The 24950-nt window shown below is 41.9% G+C and overlaps 1 protein-coding gene across 2 annotated transcripts in view; it reads left to right on the top strand.

The window, feature by feature from the left end:
- LNX1 (ligand of numb-protein X 1) overlaps positions 1–24950 on the top strand; it is a 124676-nt gene that overhangs the window by 65102 nt on the left and 34624 nt on the right. For both annotated transcript variants that reach the window (XM_044417832.1, XM_044417833.1), the window contains 2 exons: positions 18533–18774; positions 21342–21497. In XM_044417832.1, the coding sequence (XP_044273767.1) occupies positions 18533–18774; positions 21342–21497 (398 nt within the window). The remainder of the gene's footprint in view (positions 1–18532; positions 18775–21341; positions 21498–24950) is intronic.

The following is a 24950-nucleotide window of genomic DNA, read 5'->3' as shown; positions in this document are numbered from 1 at the left end:
CATTCTTAGTTTACCTTTCCTTGGAGTGCCTCAGAACAATTATCTGTTTCACCCACATGACTGCCAGGTGAGATGTTTAGGCTGTAGATAGAGAATGATCCAAGGTCACCCAGTGGACTTCACAGCTGAACAAGTCTTGCAGTCTAAGTCCCACATTCAGTCCTCTCTAACATCCTTTCCCAGCCTGCTGGCAGCCAGATGCATTGGACTGCAATTCCCATAATTCCCAGGCCGGAAAGTCTGCATGTTGTGACTGTCAAATTGCAAGGCCATACTACAAACGCAAGCTCTCTGGTTGTTATGAGCACCAGTATCTTTGTAAACTATCGCACATTATTTGTTGACATCTTTTGAGGAGTTAAGTCAGGATTTATTTTATGCGGCTGCTGCTACTGCTGCTTTTCAGCTGGACAACATTCCTACAATATGCTCTGATGAATTTCTGTCTTATACTATATGCAAGCATGCATGTTATAAATAATGCATTTTAAATTAATGTACTAACATATTTTACACTCCACTGCATATAAAAAGCTCCCCTATATTTCAGGGCAGAACTTGGCTCTGCACGATGTCACATCATATGTATTATTTGCTGTTGCTTCCTTTTTATGACAGTTTTCACAAATGCAAACACCAGCCAAAGTAAATTAGGGACAGGATTTTTGTAGCAAACCATTGGAAGAGAGTTGGCTGCTAAAGTTAAACCATAGCGAAGCGTAAAGTAATATAATGTCTCTCTGGCTGGCCCAAAGGTCCCACCTTCTGAATAAGCAATGCCTCAGTTGTGGTGGAGTTCCGTGTAAGTTGCATGGAGAAAACTGATTTTGTTTATGTAACAAAAGCCAAAGTGGATGCAATGCATGGTGTCATGGATATAGCAGCTTTCCCCAGCCTGGTCCCCCCCCCCCCCCCCCCCCCCCCCCCCGGCACATTGAACTGCATTTTTCATCATTCTCAGTTGCAGTCCAACACATCTGGGGTGCACCAGGTTGGGGAAAGCTGAGACAGATTGTTGGATTTGGAACCTTACGTTCTGGGTTCAGACTCCTAAACTAATTGGAAACTCTCTCCACTTTGTCTGCCTTCTGTGCTGTTGTGAGGATTCCATAGGATAATCCTATCAACAGCACTCAGGGCTCCCTGGAGGAGCAGTGGAATATGTGTCCTAGTTTGCATTAGGCAATCTGGGGAGGACTGTCAAATGTGCTGAAAAGGAAACAAGGGTGAGCAGTATTTATATAGTCCATTTATGTACATCCCGCCTTTGTTCCTCTTCCAAGGAACCCAAAGCAGCCTACATAGTCCTCTTTCTGATCTCTATTTTATTCACACAACCCTGCGAAGTATGTTCACTGAGATGGCCCATTCATCACAATGGGAGATAGAAACTGGATGAGAAAGACCCTAAGAGTTGACACATGAATAGTCCATGGAGCTGGCAGGCTTGGGTGTGCAGACTGGGGCTCATCCGAAAATGTTAAGTGTGAATGGCAGCCTTCTTGTGAGCATTCCTTTGTTCTTAGTTCTGTCTCGACTGTATTGGGTTTCTGCCGTGGATGCCATAGCTGTATGGCTGCTGGGCTATATTGCTGGTAGACTTTTTATGCTTGTTATGCATAACATGCTTGTTTTATGCTGTTTTATGCTTTTTATGGGCTACCTAAGTTTACTCACTGATACAGGTATGGATATAGGTACAGGTACAGATAGGATGGTAGAGAGAGGGGGAGAGAGGAGCACTCCAAAAACAATCTCTCATTTATCTAGCAGGGGACTTTAAAAAAGAGGAAGATGGTTGGCAAGGGTAAGAAGCTTGTGGGAGGGGTATGTGGATAGCAAAAGTTTTTCTGGAATGAAAGTGAACTCACTGTCTTACTATGTTACGCCTAACCTAGTCTGGCCTAGCTTTGGTGGCATGACAAAGACAACTGTCATGCTTTGCAGGCTTTATCTGATAGCACTAAGAGAACTATGCTATTCTAGCAATAATTTTGTCCCCATTACACACACACACACACACACACACACACAGAGAGAGAGAGAGAGAGAGAGAGAGAGAGAGAGAGAGAGAGAGAGAGTTCTTCTATCTTAGACACCATGAGGAGTTGAGTCCCAGTTAACCGCTAAGATTGCCTGGAGGCCTGTCACTATAATACTGAAGCACACGCTGTGGATCGGGCTGTGTGTGTTTTTCAATGAACACCCTTGACCTTTGTGTCGAATCAGTCTCCAAGCTTCTAGAAGCAGAGCAGCTGGTGAGTGCTTAGTGACCTTCTCTGTCCGCCATTCTATCTGTTGGGAATTCAAGCTGCTGCTGTTGTTTTTAATCTTGGTATGCAGCTGAGTGTCCAAAGGGTACTCTGTGGGCTTGAGAGAGGAAGAGAGAGAGAACATAGAACTGTACCAAGGCAGATGATGCTGGCAGCTTTTAAGAGGAATTCATATGCAAGGGTCACAGTGAAGAGCCCTGAACCATCCTTCTTAACATGAGAAGAACTGCAGATCTTGGTGCTGCTGTCATCATCATCAGCAGTTGGCTATGTGACATCAGCATCATCTCACACTATAAGCAGCCAGTATTACCTGTCTGCATGCCATGAATGCCACCTGCAAACACAATCCAAAGCAACTTTCTGCAGCCCTGTACCTTCCTGATGTGGCAGGATGCAACGTGCATAGTTCCCAGCAACATGGCCACTTGGTCATGCCAGATGGGCATCATGGGGGCTGCAGTTGAGCACATCTGGAGGGTACCTGGCTAGAAAAGGGTTATCTAAAGCATAACCCAGGAGGCGGGGAGTAGGTCCTGAAGTGGATTCATTTCATACCAATTGCTTAAGGCACTTCTAGTCCACCCAGAAAGCCAGCAGTAACCTGGTTGTCACATAAGAAAATGTACAGCAGATAAGAGGGTGAGCAAGGAAGAGAGGCTTGCAGCAGCATCGCCCTCTCTCCTGAACAGGCTACTGATACCAAAGAGCCAGGGCAGATTCTGCCTATAAATCGCTTGTGCCCAATGCCAAGCCACCAAGCCAGCTGAGGCAGGTCAGATGGCAGGCTACAGGACCACCTCCTGACCTGTTTTGGTACCACCCAAGAGCAGCTGCGGGTGCCCACCATTTCCCCTTTCTGGCAAGATTGACACAATGTTGTTACGTGTAAACTGGCTCAGTGTAACCTTTCCAGGTGGCTCAGAATATTTTAAGCACTGGCAAGGGCATTTTAAATCTCCTGTTTGTTCCAGGTTTAGAGAGAGATTGGTAGAACTCCCTTTATCAACTGTTCAAAGAATCAGGCTCCTTTGGAGGACTTGCCTAAGTTCATGATTCTGCCTCATTAGGAAGTGCCTTCACAATTTTGATACCCCTTCAAGTCAGTGAGGCTTAGCCATATATCCAGAAGGCCACCATATTCCATGAAGGAATCAGTGACCTGGTTCACACAATCACAGAGAGGAAGTAAGATACAGTGGGTTAGTATTTCTCCCTGCACAGAGGAATTAAGATAATTATTCCTGGATGCATGGCTTGTCATGTCATACAAACCCAACCACGGTATATTGCTGCTATAACAATCTGTGTTAGGAATAAGCCACCCAGAACCTTACAGCAGGCCATCATGGGTAGTTCACCCAATGGAATGAATTCTACCGTTCCAAATATATCTAAGGGGAAATAGATATATCTATTAGATTCCTGTTCATTATCATTATTTGTCAACACTCTATAATTTAAACCTCTGCTGTATCAACCAACCAAACCAGGTGTCAGTGACGTTCTATTGGGTGGGAAGAAATGCCTCTAGTTCTTATTAATTATTTGAATATTCAGCTATGATTATTGAAGCTTTCTTATTCAATTGCTAGGAAATGCACCTGTAAATATTAAGGATTTCTAGTTTTATTGCCTCTTGTTTCCATACTCGTAATTCTGTGTCCACTTTCTTATAGCAAATCCAAACTACACCAGAAGAATTCAGCAGAAGGAAGCTATTAGATTCATGATATCTTTTCATGTGTTTGCAGAAAATTTTGGATCCTCTCTTTGCATTGGACTTAAGAGAGTTTGTGCAATGGTCAAAGAATGTGATGTTCATTTATCTCCTTCCGGGACACTAATTTATTCTCATATTAACCTTGATTTAACTACACAAGGAAAACATTAAGCTGGCCTTTACTTTGTATTGGACTGTGCTTGGAATAAGCTGGATAATGTGCTAGTTATTTTGACAACTGATCCAAAACACCAGAGAAGACAAATTTGTTGACATGTTGTTGGTGTGGTTTGAGGTTAAACAGGAAACTTCACAAATCAAGCATTGTTTCAATACCATAAAATGAATGATAAATATACTACATGATTTTATTTGAACTAGTAAGGAATTATAATAATATCTCTAGTATCTCTTTAGCCTTAAGTATTTAAAACCTCTTTAATCATTAATTTTTTCTTAAATTGAGATTATGAGTGCGAGGAAAACCTCATATCTCTTTTCATTCTTCCCTTAATTTTGCTTCAGGTACTCTGAATACTTCCAGGATCACAAGTCCCTAGCCTCTGAATATCAGCCATGGTTTATATTGGTTATACAGATGGCTTAACTGCACAATGGTTTACATCTCTAATTGCTACTTTTCTCATGAATCTGAATATTCTCAAAATGGCTGCCTGTTCTGATCACTTACTTCCAACAAGGAATCTTTGGGTTTGCTCTGAGAGTATGATCTTATGGATCGTTATAGTTATTTGTTATTTATTATTATTTATTAAAACATTTTTATGCCGCCCCATTCGCCGAAGCCTCGGGGCGGCTTACAACAAAAAATTAAAATAACATTTTAAAATATATACAATAAAATACAAATATACACTATAAAACAAGCCGCCCTGGCCAAATAAAATTCAATAATATTAACATTTAAAATACTGCTTAAATAAAAAGGTCTTCGCCTGGCACCGAAAAACAAATAACGACGGCGTTATTTTAGTTTCACTAATAATATTTGTGGATAGCACACGTTTATTGAGGAACTGAAAGCATGATAGGAATATGTGTTTTTCTGTCATAAAAAAACTCTATTGAGTAGTGAAATATGATCACAAGATGGTATATACACAAAAACAGTGAAAAACAGTACTGTTTGGGATATCCTTTACCACAACAAATTGGCCACTAGAAAAACACTAGATGAACACTTTGGGATGGTGCAACTGGTGTCCTGCACTAGCAGGGGGTTGGACTCGATGGCATTCTTTGCCCCCTCTGACCGGGCTGTGAAAAAGATTCTTGGAGTGATGCGATGCAGTGCTCCCCATGGAGTCCAAGTTCATGAACTGGGTGTTTGTGTGATGACAGAGCTGAATCTTCATGGAGTCTATACCTGCATTCAATTAGTTTGAATCTACATGAGTTTTTGGTAATGTGAAGATAGACACAGAAAGGAGGGAGGGGCAGCATGTTGGAGAAAAACTCTAAGGCTATATCTTATACCACAGTTTATTGTGCTCAGATCATTATTTGGGTGGAGACAGCCTTCCAACTGCTGGAATGGTAGGTGAGTGCACCTCCTCAGCCATGTCCATCATGCAATTTTACAGGTACTTGAAGACCTGTGCCAGCAGCCATGCAGGTCTCACAATTCTTCCTTCTCAAAAAGGGGCCATGAGTTATACTTGCACAGATATGGGCCTCTGCAAAGCACCTGCATCCCTTAAGGTTATTTGTGTAGCAGAAGAGAATTGCAAAGACCTCCCAGTAAGCCCACTCTGTGAAATCTTTTGCATATCATTTTGACATCAAGTTTGGCTTAGTTAGCCAGTAACTACCTGGAAAACCTTTCCTTGTCAAGGTTGTAGAAAAGAAATATGGTCTCCACAAGATCAGTTGCTGTCCTAATTGGCACATCACATGATCTTCAGAATCCTTTATGATTCCATTCCAGAATCCATTTCAGCTTCCAGACTGAAATGCTGTTTTATGGATGTCCCCAAAATGCTGTGATTTTGCCTGACCCCTTCCACTGTTTCGGTGAGCCAGTCCTGGATTGAAGAGGATTTTCAATCTGAATGTCAACTATTTGTATAGCTGAACTTTGTGTATGATTTTTTTTAACGTTGATCGTTCCCTTTAGATGAAACTAAAGTGCAGCTGTTACCCACAGCTGTGGGAATGAAGGGACGTGACTGTGTCTTCTGGCCATGTCTAGTACGTGTAAAGCTGGTGACTTAACTTTAGTTTTGACACCTGGGAGTTTCTCCTACAGCAGTTATTTTTCATGTATGGGATACAAAGGATTCAGCGCTAACCTTCCTTTTGGAAGAAAACTTTGATATTGTATTGTACCAAGAATGCCCTTCCTGGTGTGACGAGTATGCACATTTGGAAGGATTTCTTAATCTAAAAATTTGGAATATCATTTAGTCTCTGAAGAGTAACCCTAACCCTGCCACTGTTGCCAGCAGTTCTTTTCTCCATCCAATTTTCTCTTCCCAGAAGAGATTAAATTCTAGAACATTCTTGTTTTATCCATCCAAGACACAAGGATAATAAGACTGGACAGTAATGGTTGCTAACATTCACATTGTGTGTGTATGCCTTCAGAGGGCCAAACATCTGTAATTTTTGAAAGCACTTAGAGTCACAGCTTCTGAATTTGCAGTAAGTCAGAGAAGAATACAGCTGAACAGAAAGGAACACATTAAGAGAGAAGGCGTTCTCATGTAAACATTGCACCATGTACATGGAGGCAGAAGAGCAGAATAATGTATAGCCCCACATGTCTGCCACTTTTTCAGCGATTATTTTTTAAGAAAGGTGTTTGCAAACATTTCGTACTACATGCACAATGAGTATCACAGGACTCTGGAAACAAGCTGTCCTTATTGAAGCAGCACTGCTTGTTATAGCTAGGGTTTCCTTTGTATGAACACCTCCTAATATTTCCCATAAGGATCCTGCTACCTTATCCTGCCAAAAGCAACTGAAACTGGATTGGGAGGGATAGAATCCTCCTTTCCTCCACCTGAATATGGGTGATTGGCACTCTGAATTAGCCTATTGGATGCTTGCATACACGGCAATGCTTGGAAGGCATTATTATGTGAAGGGAAGGGAACTTCTCAGAACATTGGAAGAGAAGTTATAGAAGGAGGCCTTAATAACGAGCAATGAGCCATTGTTCAGATCAGACACACACTCCAGGAATGCTTCTCTACCCCTGATATAATTGTGTTCTTTTTGCCTCTTCTCTGACACCAAGTACATCCATGACATTTGATTTCCAATATCGGCACCCAAAACACTTCAAAATATTTGGAAAAGACTCTTGATGGTCATCGTGTTTGCAGTTAATTGTTAGCAAGTTTCTTTCTTGTATTGCACCTTTTCAGAGGTTTCAATCAATACATTATAGTCGATATAAGAATGTATATTTCATATTGCACTATTGTATATGACATAGTGCAGATTGAAATATAATAATAAACATTCTCAATAAATACACTTTCCAAAACAGTAGCTGTGGTAGGTGTAGTTCAATGACAAGGCATTTCATTGGCTCTAAATAGTGTGCTGGGGGCTATGTCAGCTGCTTAACAAGTCTTCCTGTTTTAAGTTGGTTCCAATTTTTGAGATGAAATTTTTATGAAGATTTATCATGATCTATATTGATCAAAATAAAAACCAATATAGATTATTGGATTTTATGTGCTGTTATAAGCCACCCAGAATGATTTGGCTAAGGGCTGGTATAGAAATAAAATTAATAGCACATTTGTTGCTGCAAACGATAACACATAGTTTTGTTGCACCTTGAACTTAAAGGTTTAAATATTAACAAAAATTTCATGACATAAGCATTCTTAAGCATAGTCCACTTTACTTGAATGTATGAAGTGTTGCCCTCAAGTAGCAGGGGTATGTCTGTGTGTTTGTGCATGTGTATGTGTGATGTTTGGGAAGGGAGACAAATTATACACAATGAGATCAGAGGGAACTGGGATGCAAAAGGTACAGACAGTGCTAATTACCTTCACAGTGGTCATTTTATTCGCCTTATATGCGGTACTTTTTAAGATGCTTTGTTGTCTTTGCTTCAATAAATACATGTTGACAAGCAATTAAAAAATCTACTCTCTCTGTGCCAGTGAATACCAGGGAAGGTTTGCAGATGACAATGAGAGTTATTGCTTAATGGAAAGAGCCTGTTTTGTGTGTCTTTAGCCATGGAGGACCAGGAGAACAAAAATAGCACTTGGCACACACACCAAGTTTTACCACTTCAGAGTGGTTTGTGAACATTAGTTATGCTTTGTAACTCCTCTTTCATGCAAGTTGCATTTGCTTAGTTTTTGACTGAGAAATAATGCATGATTGAAAGCAAAAGAAATATTTCCCTCTGGTACCCTTGAGAATGCCTTGCAGTTTCAAAGCTTGCTCACAAAAGGATAAACTATGAACAATGCATAGGACTAAAATGGTTTCACAGTCACTCCCACATCCCCCATAATTGTGGGATCTGCCATGCTGTGAAGGAGAACTGGGGATCTCCTGTAAGAGAATTCTCAGCACCTCACCAGGCTATGATTCACAAGTTTCTTCTTTGGGGGAAGTTATTACAGTGAAAAGACAAAACTAATAGACATATGTAGTATAGATAGTGCCCTTTAGGGCCTGGAAACTCTCATATGGTTACTCAGTTGTCCACACACGTTCCTGGGCATGCAATTAGTCCCTGTGGGCAGTGAAATCCTATCCCCACTCTCTCATCCACACACTATTCTCCTGAGCTGAAGTTTTCCTGATGTGGAAAAGGAAGGAATTAAAAGGGAAAGAAAGGATGCTTGTTTGTCACAATTTCTTCTTTCTCTGAATCAATTCAGATATTTAGTGACAAAAAATCCACAGAAGAAACCTAAAGTAAGCAGACCAGTAGAGTTTAGTACTTAAGAATTGTGAGGTTAGCTTCATTAGAAACAGACTGCCTTTACTGCTTTTATGTTTGAAAGTGGGAGTGGTAATCACTTACCTTGGAGAAACAGGACTGTCAGTGTTGAAAAAGTACTTCAAAGTGAATTGCTGAGATGAAAGTGTCAATTAGTAAATGGAGCACTTAGATTTAAATTTATGCTGGAAACAAAAGGATAAAAATAAGTAGTCCAAGGGACTCAGCGCTCTAGTCAAGAGTACAAAGATCTCGGCTACTGACATCCATGCTCAGGGCTGCCTTTAGTCAAAACCTTTGAGCTGTCCATAAGCGTGAGGGCTAGAAACATGCTTTTTCAAAATGGAAAGCTTGGACTCTCAGGGAAAAACATCCACAGTTTCTTTATCTGGGATATTACAAGGAATAATGTTTCCTACTGTAGATCTAAGAGCATTAGATATCTAAAAGCTGGTCATTTTGTGAGGATTAGCCATCTGTATTGACAGGCTGTTACAGCAATACTTACAGAACATGAACTGGATTTGTTTTAAATATGCCTGCATTCATTCTGCTAGCACACCCAGTGTTCGATGCAATTTGGAAGTGAAAAGACCAGCATCGGTTATTGAAGATGGTGGCATTAGAATATGAGGTAGGCTGAATAAGAACAAAAGAAAAGCCATGCTTGGTCAGACCAAAGGCCCACCTACACATGGTGGCAGGATGGGTGCAAGACTTCTGGGTGCCCGAGCTCCTCAGCAACTGGTGCATGCAGGCCTGCCACTTCTGGTAAAGGAGGTAGCCCATAGCCAGCAAGGCTAGTAGCCACTGGTAGCCTCCTCCCTCATGAATCCGTCTGATCCCTTTTTAAAGCCATCCAGAATGGTGGCCACCACTGCTTCTTGTGGCAGTGAATTCCATATTCCAAGTCTTCGTTGTGTAAAGAAGTACTTCATTTTGTCTGCCCTACAGCTTTCCCCCAGTCAGTCATAAGCTATGACCCTGAGTTCAAGTGTTATGGGAGAGGTAGAAAATATCTCTCTCTCCATTTTCTTCACTCCATGCATTATTTTGAACAACTCTGTTATGTCTCTCCTCACTCACCTTTTTGCTAAGTTGAACAGTCCCAGTTGTAATCACTCCTCATAGGGGAGTTGGTTCAAGCCCCCTGATCATTTCATTGCCCTTCTCTGCACTTTTCCAATTCAATGATATCCTTATTCAGGTGAGGCAACCAGTACTGGACATAATAGTCTAAGTGTGGTCATACCAAGGATTTGTTCAAGGGGAGTAAGATTTTGGCAGCTCTATTTGTGAGGAGCTGCTTCAGCCCCTCGAACCTTTTGCTGTCATTTTCCATACCATCTGAGGTATGGTTACTAGAACTGTACATAATATTTCAAGTGTGGACACACTACCGTGTGGTATACAGCTATTATGATGCTGATAATGTAATTTTTTATTCCATTCCTATTAAGGAGAAATATTCCATTTCTTTTGATCAATGAATTCACTTATGGTGAGGGCTTAGAAAAAGTCAGTTTTAGTAACAATAGTGAAAAGAAAAGAAAAGAAAAGAAAAGAAAAGAAAAGAAAAGAAAAGAAAAGAAAAAAGTTTCTCCCCTCTGCACCAGCAAAGGCCTGCTGTGTCAGGGTGAAAGGCACACTGTCATTCACTTTTGTTCTAAATGGCTCATTGCAAGTTACTAGTTGCTGGAGGTCAGACTGTGAATTTAACAGGTCAAGAGAATCAGCATCTGCCTTTTCTTTCTCTTTTTTAATTAGAAATCTGTATTTGCAATATTTCCTCTCCATCCATCTAGCATCCCTCACATCAGCAACTGGCAACTGATTTACATCTTTAAACTTATAGCAAACCCTTTGCAGGCGTGTTAACGACATAATTTGACGTGCTTTCTTTGGACAAATGTGGGTTATTTATTGCTTGTGCCTATCAGGACATGCTGTCCATTGCAATGGTGATACCTAAAAGAACCAGTGGGGGATTAATGTCTGAGGCACTGAGGTCAGGCAGGTCAGAGGTAAATGTCACTAACTCCAGACTTCTGGGAGGCTATTAACACCATGTTCCATCAAATACAGAGGTGTGAAGACAGCATTCAATTGTTTGCAATGATCTGCCTGGGGCTTCTCGGCATCCTCAAGTGACTGAAGCCAGTAGCCCAGTGAAATCTGGAGTCTAATCTCTAAAAGATGCTCTGAACCAAGCTGGTGTGTTTTAAAACTGCTTTATGCTCCAGATGTGGCTATTCCTGCCCCAATTTTGCATTGCTAATTGGCATTCACAAACTAATCTGAGGTTTAAAGTTTTTTAAAAAGCCCTAAAACCCCAGAAATAAATTCTGGTATTCAAAGCTTTTAGATCCATTGCAAGATTACTCTGACAGATCAATGGAGGTTTAGAAACTAAGCACATTGTGCATGTGTGTTCCAAGTCTCATGCTCGTATTCTGAACATTCAACACCAGTGAACTACTACCCCAGCAAGGTGTTCACCAAACAGCTGGAAAAGATCCAGAGGTGGTTTCAAAGGTTGTCAGGCTATTCCCTACTAAGCCCAAGCAGACTCCTTGGCATGATTAAGCTCATTAGGGTGCTGTAGCATGGCAAGCTTAGACAGAAAGAAAGGCTTACAACTCCCAGCTTGACTCAGCCAATGTTGCTGAACCCCTGCTGGGTCATGATGGGAGCCGCGGGCCCTTTTTCTGGCTGAACTTGCACAGGATTGTGCCCTTAGTGTGTAACTCATCCACCTCCCTACTTTCTTGTACATCCTTTGTTACATTAGATCCCTGGAGTACAAACGTAAGAAACGGTATCGTATCAGGTCTGTCTAGCTTAGCCTTGCCCCCTTTTGTCTGACAGTGGTTTTCTAGGGTGCCAGGCCATTATCTGTTGCCCCTTTCTTTCCATCTGGACATGCCAAAGGTGGAACCGGCAGCCTTCCAAGCCCTACCCACCCGTGAAGCTGGATGGAGCTGTGCATGAGGTAGCCCAGCTGCAAGCATGCTGAGCTGCACCACTTCCCCAGCCCCAGACAGAGAGCCCCTTGCCTCCTCCAGATGCTCTCCCACCATGGCATTCACCACAGTGAGAAGGAAGAAAATGGGGCTGTTGAGAGCAGCTGCCAGCCCTCGGCTGTGAGCTTTCTTCATGTGGCTGACACATTGTGGTAGCTTGGCCACAATGGTGCCTTGATCATGAGAACAGGCTCCACAATGGAGCCCAGAGCCTGGAGCCATCAGAATACAGCTCCCCACTGCCTGTGTCGGGGTGCAGTCCTCCTTCCCATTGCTGCCAGGCCTTCATGGCAGCAAGGAAAAGACAGTGGGCTTTGGGGGCTGAGAATGGAAGCAGCTGAGAGGGAGGTTGTGCAGCTGCGGGAGCAGGAAAGAGAGCTTGTTCTGGGCCTGAAGCCTGCACAGGTCACCCCCACCCTCAGTGGTACAGTCCTTGCTTTGCCCAGGGGATCTGAATACATGTAGCCTTATTCCAAGTCCAACACACTAATTTGTACACTATCCTGACAATCTGTAGCTAACTTTCTATTGTTTTGTCATGTACATTGGTCTTCCACTGATCCATTTGTTCTCCCTTGTCCTTCCTTCTTGGAATGTTGCTCCTGCATTTTTCTCACCTTTCCTGTTATTGTTGTCTTCTCAAAATGTAGAGGGGTGTGCTTCTTGGGACATCACAGTGTTGCATCTGTTGAACTCCTGTTTATATAAGTGGTATGCATGTATATGGTGTAATCGATACTGTTAGTGTAACATAATTACGATAATAACACAATGTTCTTGTTTCAGCCATAAGATTAAGCAAGGTTTAATTCCCAACTGGTGCCTTTCAGGTATTTTGGCCTTCAAATCCTATCAGGCCCAGCCAGTATGTCCAATGGTTAGGGATACTAGGAGTTATAGTCTAAAGTACCTGGAAGCCAACGGGTTGAGGTGTACTGATTTAGGGAGACAAGCTAATTTACAGCACTATCCTAGGAATGCTTCAGCACAAAAATTTTCTACAAGGGCCAGTGTCCCCCACAACCAGCCAGGCTAGGTATTACTGGGAGCAGCACAACTTTTGTCAATCTAAACATAAATAGGATTGGACCCTCAGTTTGTCTGGGCTCAGATAAAACAATATACTGCAGCCAGTGAAGAAGAGAAGTGAATGCTTCCCTTCAGTTCTCTGAAGGATGTCAGAGGATGGTAGCACACAACCCAAAGGCTTTTGCATGTAATACTGGACAAACGTTAAGCAATATGTCCAAACCAGAGCAAGAGGCTGTGGTTTTTTGGTGGCAGCACTTTTCAGATTATGGGTGCAGCAGCATCACCAATGAGATCCACTCTGACTTCGAGCCATAATATGGAGAGCCCTTCAGATGCCCCACATCCTTCTGTGCACACAGTGGGATTTCTGACCTTTAACTTGAATTAAAGAAGTTTCCTTCTTTCTCCACACCCTGCACTGCAAATTACTTTTGGAATGCTCGCTACATGGCTTGAAGTATGCTGTTTGGGAAACGAGTCCAACCCAGCCAGCCAAAATTAAGCATTTTCCAGTTCTACAGGCTGGCTCCATTGGCAGGGTCACTGGCCTGCATGCAAAGCCTTGCTGGACATATGGAATTAGTTGCAGTTTCTCTGAATTGTGGGCTAAATCGTTTAGATGTAAGCTTTGACTTTTCTGTCTCACAGAAATGGTTCAATTCCCCACCCCACCACAGGGGTTATAGAATAATAAAACTCTTGTCCAAACAAGCAAGATATTAAGAGACTAGATTGGCAATGTTTTGTGGAAAAGCAGAGTGTTTTATGAGCATTTGTTCCAATTTCTTCTTTTTTATGCTTCGGAATAATGTTATCCTCACAAGATGAAACAGGCACACCATATTTTATCTTGTTTTATTTGTTTTATTCTTCCTTGAAGTGGTTGTCTCTCACAACATTATTCCTCAGACTGTGAAACCTATCATATTAGTTGAGCATTTGGTGTGGGGATTGAGCCAGTATTGTATAGCCAGAGATATTGGTGGAGCCGCAGTACTCCATCCTCCGTGCGATAATTATCTAATGGAATGAATATAATAAAGACCTAATGTAGATTAGAGATATAGAGCTTTTATTCCTGAAGATTTATTGTGCACTTGCCATTCCCAGCTCATGGTCATTTATGGGCGCTTTAGACAATGGCATGATCTCCCAGTTTTGCTTATGTGTCTAAGCAGCAATTCTGGCATTTTTTCCCTTTTAGAGCAGGGAAAGTTTAGCATTACATTGTTAAAGCAGAAGAAAGAGTGATATTTATTTATCGATTTATATCCTGCCTTTTTCCTACAAAGGGTTCAAGGCAGCTTACATCATTCTGCTCCCCCATCTTATCCCCACAACAACAACCCTGTGAGGTAGGTTGGGCTGAGAGTCTGTGACTGGCCCAAAGTCACCCAGTTGGCTCCATGGCTTAGCGGGGACTTGAACCCGGATCGTCTGAGTCCCAGTCCCATGCTCTTAACCACTGCACCACACTGGCTCTCCTCGTGTTATATTTGCATTATGCCACCATACTACAGTGCCACCTAGAGGTCAGGTAGAAAAAATAAGGAAAAGAAATGTTCCTTTTGAACTGCTTGGATCTAGTAGATAGAGTGGATTAACAGCCTCATGCAAAAAGGCTTTTAGCATTAGTATCCCAGGTGCGCTGTGGAAACAATTTTGCTGCTGCATCCTATAGGGTTGTGAGGATTTTTAAGATGGTACATGCATCAGGAGCCCTGGGGCCTCACCTGGAAATCTATTCCAAGGTGGAACATGACACCTATGGGTTGGTTTGGATGCCTGGTGCAAATATGCAGAGAGCTGAGCCTCCAACCTTTGCCTAGTCAAAAGAGTAGCATCTTCTTCTGGTGCCTCTAGTCTAAGCCTCCAGCCACTGAGGCTGACTGTAGGAACCCAGAGTTAGAGAACACCATCTGGTTCTTCTTTAAGAATAGGCTTCTTTGGAGCCCACATTGACCTTGGCAACATTATCAGGGGTGAAACATCTGCAGAGGTTCCCCTGTCTGGCCCACAGAGGCTAGGCCTTGCCAAGCATCACCTTCCGGCCTGGAGGATAGCTGGGGCAGGGGGCAAAGCAGGGAGGAATCCCCTTGTGATATCTGCTTGGTGTGCCACTCCCCTTCCCAGGGTGCAGTGCAATCTGACAGAACTTGCAGGAGCTCCTTCAAGTGCTGGCCAAGTTTGCTTTGGCACTGTGTTTTGTTCCTCATCTGTGGAAGAAGAAGCAGGAGCTTGTTGGCTGGCACTTGCAGGAGTTCACAAATGCTGACCAAATGTGCTTTGCTCATCTTTCATTTCCCTTCATGGGAAAATTACTTTTTATTTCATTTTCATATGTTAACCTGTCTTAGAGATCTCGGTGCAATGTGTATATGCATACTTCCATTGTGGTTGTATGTTTATCTCTTTCCTAACATGAACAAAATAATTGCTTTCTTTCCTTGGCTGTAGTGGAATTATAAATAGACTGAACACGCGGCTGAAATCATTGTGATCTCTGTAAGACAAGAGTTGCTGTGGCAGATCTTATGATATGTTTGAGGTATGGATGTTTCTCTGATGGGACGAATGAAGGCTGAGGTTGTTTTTCCTGTTTAAATATACATAGGATTGTGTCCTACACTGTGCCATCTCTCTACCTAGGAATTTCAGGGGCAGTTTTACAACTTAGCAAAAAAAAAAAAAGACATTTCTCAGTGCTATTTCAAATATTTCTAAATGTTCTTTACAAATTTCAACTAAAGCACTATTTGAACTAAATTTGAAAGAGTGTGATGTGAAATAGTTGTACAATTTCTGAAGGAAGATCTAGGATTTCAATAAGAGTAACATAATTTTGCAGGGCTCTACAAACTGAAGTTTTGTAGAAGACAAAAATGTGCTTAGGTTATCTTGTAGTTTTTAGAATCCCAGTCTCCAATGCTGGCTTTCAGAATTAGGAATAAGAGGGTCATTTTTAATCATCAACAGAAACATCTTTCCTCCAAATGACAGCACATATCCCATCAGCCACAGTGGTTCGGAATCAATCCTACCATGCACTGTTCCTGCCTGCCCAACTGCCTATCCCACATTGGTCTACAACTCAATACAGTGAAGACGTAAACCCTTGAAGCAGCTATCATGCAAGTCAGTGGAAGTCCAGCCAGCACTTCCAAGCAAAAAGAAAAATGGCTAGAGAAATACCAAATGTGGGGTGGAACACCAATCTAGATAGCAAGCAAAGCTGTGAAGAGAAAGTACTTCCAAAATGGTGTTTAATGATGCATTCCATACTTTCAAGCAGGTTTGTCCTATTTCAGCACTTCAGCTAGCCTTAACCATGAGGAAAAGATAACGGAAACCGAAAGTAGGGCAAACCCATTAGAGAATGATTAAAAAACAGAATTCATTACAAGCAGAAACTTGTTTTGAACCATTGCAGTGGCAGAATGGGGTCGGCTCTGGAGATAAGTGACAGGTGGTTTCCTCAGAGTGGCCTGTTTTTATGATTATTGGTCCTTAAATATACAATTAATCTTTAATGTTCCTCACAGTGCAACAGCCAGGCATTTCTCAGAGCATGAAAACTGTGTGCATACATGTGAGCATTAAGTGTGAGAGGGAAATTGTCATCGGAAATTAAGTGCTTCTTTGTTACATGAATTGTTCATTCATTTTGGATTGAACCATCTTTTAATGGATGGGCATGGTATAATGTAACACTTAGTTCATTAATTAATCCAGATAACAATAAATTGTGCACATAACTGCATTTATCTTTGACTAGCTTTTGTTTTAATTCAAAACGCTGGTTTTCCTTACTCATGTCATCATGGCACTGCAGTCCCAGCTGCTTGTAGAGGTAATGATAGGCTGCATTAGATCTGGTGAGTCACAATTTGTACAGCCTTGACTGTAACCTTTTCCCGCCTCAGAAACTTCTAGGACTTCCGTTTCAAGGTCCAGCTTTAGGTAAACATTTCCACAGAGGTTTACCTTACACCTCCTCTTTGTTTACCTGACACCTCCAGGCCAAGATGTCTCCCCGCCCCTCCTCTGCCATTTAACTTCTGAGAAAACTGGTTTTAGCCACCTTTTTATCTTGCACCATTTCATTATTATTTGTTGACTGTCTTAATTATTGTCATGCAGGCCACTCTAAGAATATTTATACCAAAGGGCAACATACAAATTGAATGAAAGAATTAATGAATGAGTAGAATGATGCCTGATCACTTTGTTCAGGGCGTTCAATGAGGATTACAGAGCAAGGAGAGAAGCTCATGGTAGGAGACCAGATTATCACACAAGTTCAAAGTCTTGGTTATAATAAAAATTGCTTGGAAAGGAAAAGGAGGAGGGAAAGTATATTTTAAGACTATTTAGAAACATAGAAACAGAGTAAGCCAGAAGGGGTTTCCGGGCCATCTAGTCTGACCCCAGGCTCCAATAGGCTACATTCATGACATGCCTACCTTGTTGTGGTTGTTTGGTTTTTCATAAGTAAGCAGATATATAGGTCTTGTGAAGGGTAATGTATGTGATTGGAAACACTGGTGGAAGAAATATTGCTCCGTGTCATCCCTGAATGGTGCTCTTGTTAATCTTGAAACCAGGGGGCTAGAAAAGGAGGATCTTAACTGCTGTGGGGCGGGAAGGTGGGAAGTCAAAAGGGAAGGGCCTTCATTAGCATGCCTAAACCTGCAATTGTTTAGAGCATCCAAACTCTGCCTAACAAACAGGTGGAGCCACGAGGGAGGTCTCATTCAGATTGTTTCTGGGAAAGCCTTTCACAAAGGCGGTGGGAATGCGGAGCCTGGAAGGCAGCTGCAGGGCCACTTGTGAAGGGATGGCCACTGGGCCAGACGCTTTGTCATGGCACGGGACTCGGATGCCTCTTCTCTGTGTGGCTTTTTCTTTCCCCAAACATAAAGTGACACAAACAAGCTTTTGTGCCTCACACTGCCCGCTTTCATTAGTCCAAAGACAAAGGAGTGATTATAACTCCATTCTTTGTCTTGATCGGTCACCTGGTAGGCTTGTGTCTCCAGCTGCTATGCAGGGGGACTGCAGCTACAAACAGGCATGTGTGGCTAGAATGGGTTTTTCACCCAAAGTAGGCTTTTCATGTGAATTCATAATTTTAGCTATCATTGTGAGATGTTGTCTTCCCCTCCTTTTGACTTTACCACTTGGGGAAAACAAGACATCCCTGGCATCTTTTCATAGTGTTCACTGTTTACTATGATTCCTTGCTTAATCCAATAAATCAGTGTTAACTTATGGGTTTGTTTGCATTACTTAGTCTGGGCACGGAAAATGCTTTGTTCAAAGAATCGAGGGTGGCAAAATAGAGCTATCATCCCTTGTTGTGGCTGTGGATACACTTGGTCATTATTATCTATTCCCCTCTGTCCTATTATATATCTGGCTGAACAGGTCTGGCAGATTTCAAATCTCTAAAGAAAGATTGCATGCCTCCATTTGTTTTAAGCAAATCCAAGGAGTTTTCATAATATGATCTGTCTCTCTTCCCTTACCTTAGATGTAAAGGAGCATCTCATTATGGCCTTACCAAGGAGCGAAAGCGACGTTCACAGGATGGGTCCCCTGATTCTAATGCCGCTTTAACTGTAGCCGCTCTTGGCCCAGAGCTCTCTGCTGCCGCCACTATAGCCTTAATGACAGATGAGCCAGGCCTCATTAATCCAGCCTTCAGCACCACCTCCGAAGACCACCAGACAGGAGCCAGTTCTGCAGAGCTTAACAGAAGCAGCCAAACTAGAAGTAAGAGTCAGAGAGAAGCACCTCAGAGTCTGCGTAACTTTCTCAGAATGGCCCTGCCTTTCTGCCATTTTTATGTGTACCTGTTTATATACTTGTCCTGGGGAGGAGGAAACTGCGTTGGAAAGTGGATGTGGGGTCTTGAGAGCCTAAATTAGCTTCCTGCAGGACAAGCGATGAAATAAGAGGATTGTTCACCAATTATTTCAAATGTGGTAAGAGGACCACTTTGTTCTGAAAAGAAAAGGAAGACAGGGAGAAAGGAAATTAATATTATATGGTGTGTGAGCACTCAGGATTAAATTCTGATGGGATCTGATGCTAAATGCATTCTTGGAATTTAATTGAACCACATGGTGCATTACATTTCTCTACTCACTTTACATATATAGACATGTTCAGGAAATGGCCAGATCTTATTTGACCTTGTTAGTGCTTGTTGGAGTGGCAGGTCCTAAGTAATGAGACACAAAATGCACAGGAAATATATGGACTTTGCAAGTAATGAGCCTCATATGAGCTTTCAGAAGTTAGTCTTCAGTTATTCCGTGTGTGTGTGTGTGTGTGTGTGCGCACGTGTGTGCATGCAAATCTTTATTTGTTTGCTTCCACATCTTTCCAGTGCGACAGTAGCCATAGAAGCAGTAGTAGCACCAGCTTATATATGATTATTTTTAATTTTTAATTTTCAATTTAAAACCTAATTTGTTTCTTATCCGCCTTAAGCAAAGAAAGAATGCATGAAAAGAATTGAGTAGCTGCTTATATAATAGCTAGCAGGATGGATCAGCCTATTTTAGATGTGCCATTCATGAGTTTATCCATTTTCATATTCATTTGAGATGTTTTCCAAAAAAACCCATGAGAAAAGTATGTCTTTAATAGTATTTTGGAACATATTTTCTCAACAAAATATACACACATCTAAATGTAATTAACCTAAAGTATGCATTTTGTTCATTCTTTTGAACTGAGACCAGCATGCAAAATTTGCAGAACTGCAAGAGCTCTGTGCATTTGTTTTGGAGATGTAGGTCTGGTAGTTTCACTTTGAAATGTGGACTGAAGAAAATCCTTCAGTATCCCTAACTATAGCATGCATTGTTTGAAGAATAGCACCATGAGCTTCGGAGACACATTGACCTGGTTCACACAAAGCAGCCATTCCTATATTGTTTAATCAAGAATTGCCATGGCTAAGCAGGGGTGAGTGAGTACATGGTCTCCAGTGCACCTGTCACTTCTGCATTCAGCTATCAACAATCTAGAATATCCATGACAACAATCCAGGAACAGGGCATTTCCAGGTTGTTATGGTGGCTGAACCAGGAAACTCTGGGTTGTTTAGTAGATAAGCTGTTTCATAGTTACCCAATAACAAACCATGGATTGTTACTTGAAAGTCATGTGATGGGAGCGCAGGAGGATGCATATTTACATATTGCTGCTCAGACCAGGAATCTATCTTTGAAATAATTATGGGTTATTGTTATATGTTAACCAGGTCAGTGATAGCTTGTTGACCTGGTTAGAAGCAAAAATAAAAGAGGTTATTCCAATGAAATCAGAGAGGAATCACAGCTTATTTCATTGGAACTTCCTTTCCCTCAATATACTCTACTTTTACTATGGCATGTACACTATGTCAAATGTTTCAGTCCTATGCCTAATTAACTACACTGATTAATTTGGCATCCCACAGTATCAATGCAAAATACTGCTTTTTGTAATTCTTGCAGAATTGTGAACATACATTGAGGCCTGTAAGTCCATTGGATTTGTCAAACTACAGTGTTACCTCAGCTCACAAACTTAATCTGTTCCAGGACTCTGGTCGTGACCCAAATTGGTTGTGAGCCAAGTTAAATTTCCCCATAAGGTTCAATGTAAATAAGGTTAATCTGTTCTGTAACTTTTTTTTTAATCAGAAAAATGTGAAGCAAAGTGACAACAACAAAGATCATGGCCATCTCCCCCCCAAACACCTGGAGCACAAGCACAGCCATCTACCCACTCCCCCAGCACGACCACGATCACACCCATCATCCTGACACGCACCAGTCATCCTGGTGCATTGTGGGTGGGAAGATAAGGGCACGATCGCTGCTGGGGAGAGACCAGCGTGAACACGGGTGCACTGCGGAGGGACAGACCAGCGCGAACGTGGGCACCTGGGGAGGGGAGATGGCTGAGATTGTGGTTGCGCTTGTGCAGGAAAGACAGGCACCATCACGGGTGCACTTGTGCAGGAAAGATGGGCGCGATCTCAGCCATCTCCCCCCCCCACCCCCAGCACGATCGCAGCCATCTCCCCACTTGGGGTTGGGGAGATGGCCGTGATTGCGGTCACCACCCAATGCGAAGTTTGCAACCTGAGTCAAAATTTTTATGACATTTTTGTTCACGACCCGATTTGGTCGTGAACTGAGGCGTTCATGAGCCGAAGTACCACTGTATATATAAGTGAAGTTAGAACTAATGTTATCTCCATTTAGCAGTTCTTAAAGTAAATATTTATGGTTTTTTGGTTATGTAGCCCAAATCAACACTATTTCTCTCTCTTCCCTTAGCTCGACATTTTGAACGCTCCACTATAAGAAGCAGGTCTTTTAAAAAAATAAACAGAGCATTCAATGTTCTTCGAAGGACTAAAAGTGGCAGTGCTGTAGCTAACCAGTCTGAACGGGAGCAAGAGAATGTTGAAACTTTGGGTACTTCTGAGGAAGGTAATACTTTTTACCTGTTATTCATTTGGCTCTTCTTTGAGAATTCAGTACCATTCTTACAATTCTATTTTTTGAAGAATTATCTGTTTCAGTTTCTGGTAAAAATCATAAGCAAAGAGAAAACATATTTTGTGGAGAAGACATGAAATGGAAATATATGATGCGAGAGTATTAGCTCTGTCCCTTTCTCAAGATGATCTCTATCAGGATGTTCTTTTGTGAAACAGGCTCCCCAGAAATTAATATTTCACCCATGCATAAGCTTATGCCAGAGAGCTTTCCAGTGTCTTGGACCATTGGTTGGAATCTTGGTCAAGCTACTTCAACTTCTGCTGCTTGTATAATAGCCTTTGTTTCTACTTTATGGGTACAAGAAATACAGCTCTTTTCCAAGGGAGGCTCATAAAAGTTCAGCACTTGGCTCACTCACACAGGCATGCATTTGTGTACATACATTTGCATGAACAGGTTCTGTTCTTCTTCATCATTCTCTTATTCCCTGATCCAAAATTCTGCAGCAGCTTCATGCCAACACAATGGGGAAATACATTTGGATGCATGTTGTCAAATGAGGCACATATATTGGCTGCAATAGCAACAACTTAAATAAAATTGGGAATCAGGTCTGCACAGAAAGCAAACTCAAGGGAATTATCCTGTTTGGACATCTGATACAAAGAAATAGCTGATCAAAACCGGGCCCCATCACTTCTCCAGTGTAGGCAAAGACTGCAGCTTTACAATGAGAACTCCTGGGGAGTTGGGGTTTGAAGAAAGCAACATTTAAGCAAGGCCCAAATGCCTGGTGGCTGTCAGCTGTTACCCTCTCATTTTCAAAATCCTTCACATCCATCAAAATTGGTATTCATTTAATCCTGTCAAGGTTCAAGAGCTGGCTGTTTCTAAAATTATATTTCCTATGTCATGCTTTCACTGAGGTCAGCTGCAGTTCAGATGGTTTAACTGCCAGTATTATTTTAACTTTCCTTTCAGTAGCTGTCAGTTTCTCTTCAGTTTATGTCTAGACATATGTCCCCTAACAATAAACATTTAGTCAATGTGTGATTTTAAAAGATCCAGGTTTGTCCTTTTATCAAGGTCTCCCTAGAAAGACAGAGCAGGCAGAAGCTGTCAGAGAACTGGAAACTGTTCTGTCTTTGTTAAGCGACCCAAAATGTAAATATAAAAACTGGGATGGACTGGAATTTTCATTTTACTCACATACAATCTCCATATCAGCATTCCCTGAGCTGGTGCCTTCCCATACCCCTGCCACGTTTGCTGCAGCTGGAAGAAGAATTCAGCACATCTGGAGGGCTGAGAACTCTGAAGGCTGAGAACTCTGATCTATACATTGGTGAAGCATAACTATAGTCAACCCTGTGACTTGCTGCTGGTTTTGCTTCTATTACCCTTCATGACACTGCAGTTGAATGATGATATACAGTGGGTTCTTGTGCTTTCTGAATCTGGACTGGTTTCCACTGGGTGGTTTAATTTTGGCAGGATAAGCCATCCTGATGTCCTGTAGCTTGTTTTAGGGGTTATCATACCCAGAATGGATGTTGTGTGGTCCAAACTCAGGAAAGCAATTTAATTGTGGGTTGTCAGGATTGGCTACAGAGCCTCTCAGTAAGGTGACAATCCCCCCGACCCCAAACACTCACTTGGTGGTCTTGCCCATGCCACAAATAGTATTCCTGATCAAGGACTGTCCCCTCTGCTGATACCCAGACAGCACTCTGGAGAGGACATCGCGTGTTCTGCACCTTTTTTCCCTTTCTAGTTCCAGGAAGTTATGCAGATCTCTTCATATAATCATCCATTCACATGTCCTCAAGGATGCCCTTACAGCCTTCCAATGTGTGTCATTTGCCTTGTCAGTGTTCTTTCAGCCATCAAGGGAATGAAATGCAGTAGGTAACATGCAAGGACATTCACAAGGAGAGATTTCATATAGGCAAATTTGCACACATTTGCAAAGGTTGGGGTGGGGGGAATATTACCCAGTGAGAGGAAAATGTCAGCCGTAAGTGTACAAAACCAAACAAAAAAGAATCTCCTGAGGATATTTGTGCAATTTACTGCAGCAAGAAGGAGAAAGAGGAAGAAATGGCTCTATTTGCACACTCCTGAGGCACCTTCTACTTTTTAAAGGAAGAGATCCTGGAGGAGACAAGCCATAAAGAATGCTGGGCTTATGGGTAAGAGTACTGAAGGGAATGGAAACAGAGAACAAGCCCCAGGAATCCCACCCTGAATTTTACTGTGAACAACCTGCACTGTGTAAACATGGCCTATTTCCTCAGTAAGGCAGAGTTGGGTGGACAATGACCAAAAAATGCATTTTTGAGGGAATTTCACTGTTAAATATTTCTAACAGGGTAGCTGTGTGAGTCTGTTGTAGGAAAAACAATGAAGAGTCTTCTGGCGTCTTAAATCTAGGACATATATAATGGGATAAGCACTTCGTCAGATGCAAGAATGCATTCAAACATAGCTGATAGGTGGGGGTGGGCACATTCCCCAAAAGCTTACACCTTAACCAATTTGTTAGCCTTTAAGGGGCCACAATGCTACAAAAAATATTTTTGTTCAAGTAGTAGCCATTCTTTACTACTGTATTCTCCCTGTGCCCTGCTGTCCAACATGCCAATGTAAAATTATGATGATTTTAATTATATTTATATCCTGTTCTTCCAAGAGTCTCGGGGCTCTCCCGCCAATACCACTTGATCCTCACAACAACTTTGTGATGTGGGTTAGGCTGAGATAGAGTAACTGGTCCAAGGAAGTGCAGTGAGCTCTAGATTGGAAACCGGGGCTTCTGCATTCATGCCCAGGATGGAGAAGGCATCACTAATGAGGGTTTAGTGGATCTGGTACTCTCCAAATGCTTTGGATGGACTTCAACTCCCATCAGCTCCAGCTAGCATGGACAATGGTCAGGAATCCTGGGAGTTCTAATTATTCATTACCAGACTTGTACAATTTGCTGTTGTGCCACAAACGAGACTGGATTATTATACATGTAACCAGTTGTATGCATTGGGTTTTTCTAGTGAATCAAAATGTTGATTTCATAAATGTGGCTTCTAAGTTCTAATATCTGTTTTGAATGGAGCCGCCTAAACTAAGCATTTGGAATGGCAGAGTGTGAAAGTTTTTACAGGGTGTATGGTTGGTGAGCATTGGTTGTAACTATTTGTCACATACTTAATCTGTTTCCCTGGAATTTCCAGCATAAATAGATGGAAAAGCTTGGAATTTGATCCAGGCCATCATAAGTACACAAACCCTAACTCTCTTCACTGGATGGAGACAGTGTAAACATCACGTGTATTTCATGGCAGAAATTCAGAATGATTTTTGTTTGTTTGTTTTAAAACAGCTATTTGCTGAGAATAGCAAGTTCACGCTTATGAGACTTAGGAGGATTTATTGATGCAGATT

The sequence above is a fragment of the Varanus komodoensis genome, unplaced genomic scaffold (assembly GCF_004798865.1).
Source record: "Varanus komodoensis strain SLA01 unplaced genomic scaffold, ASM479886v1 scaffold9, whole genome shotgun sequence".
Lineage (NCBI taxonomy): Eukaryota > Metazoa > Chordata > Lepidosauria > Squamata > Varanidae > Varanus > Varanus komodoensis.
Note: the sequence above shows the minus strand (reverse complement) of the source record. Positions and strands in the feature narration are given on the sequence as shown.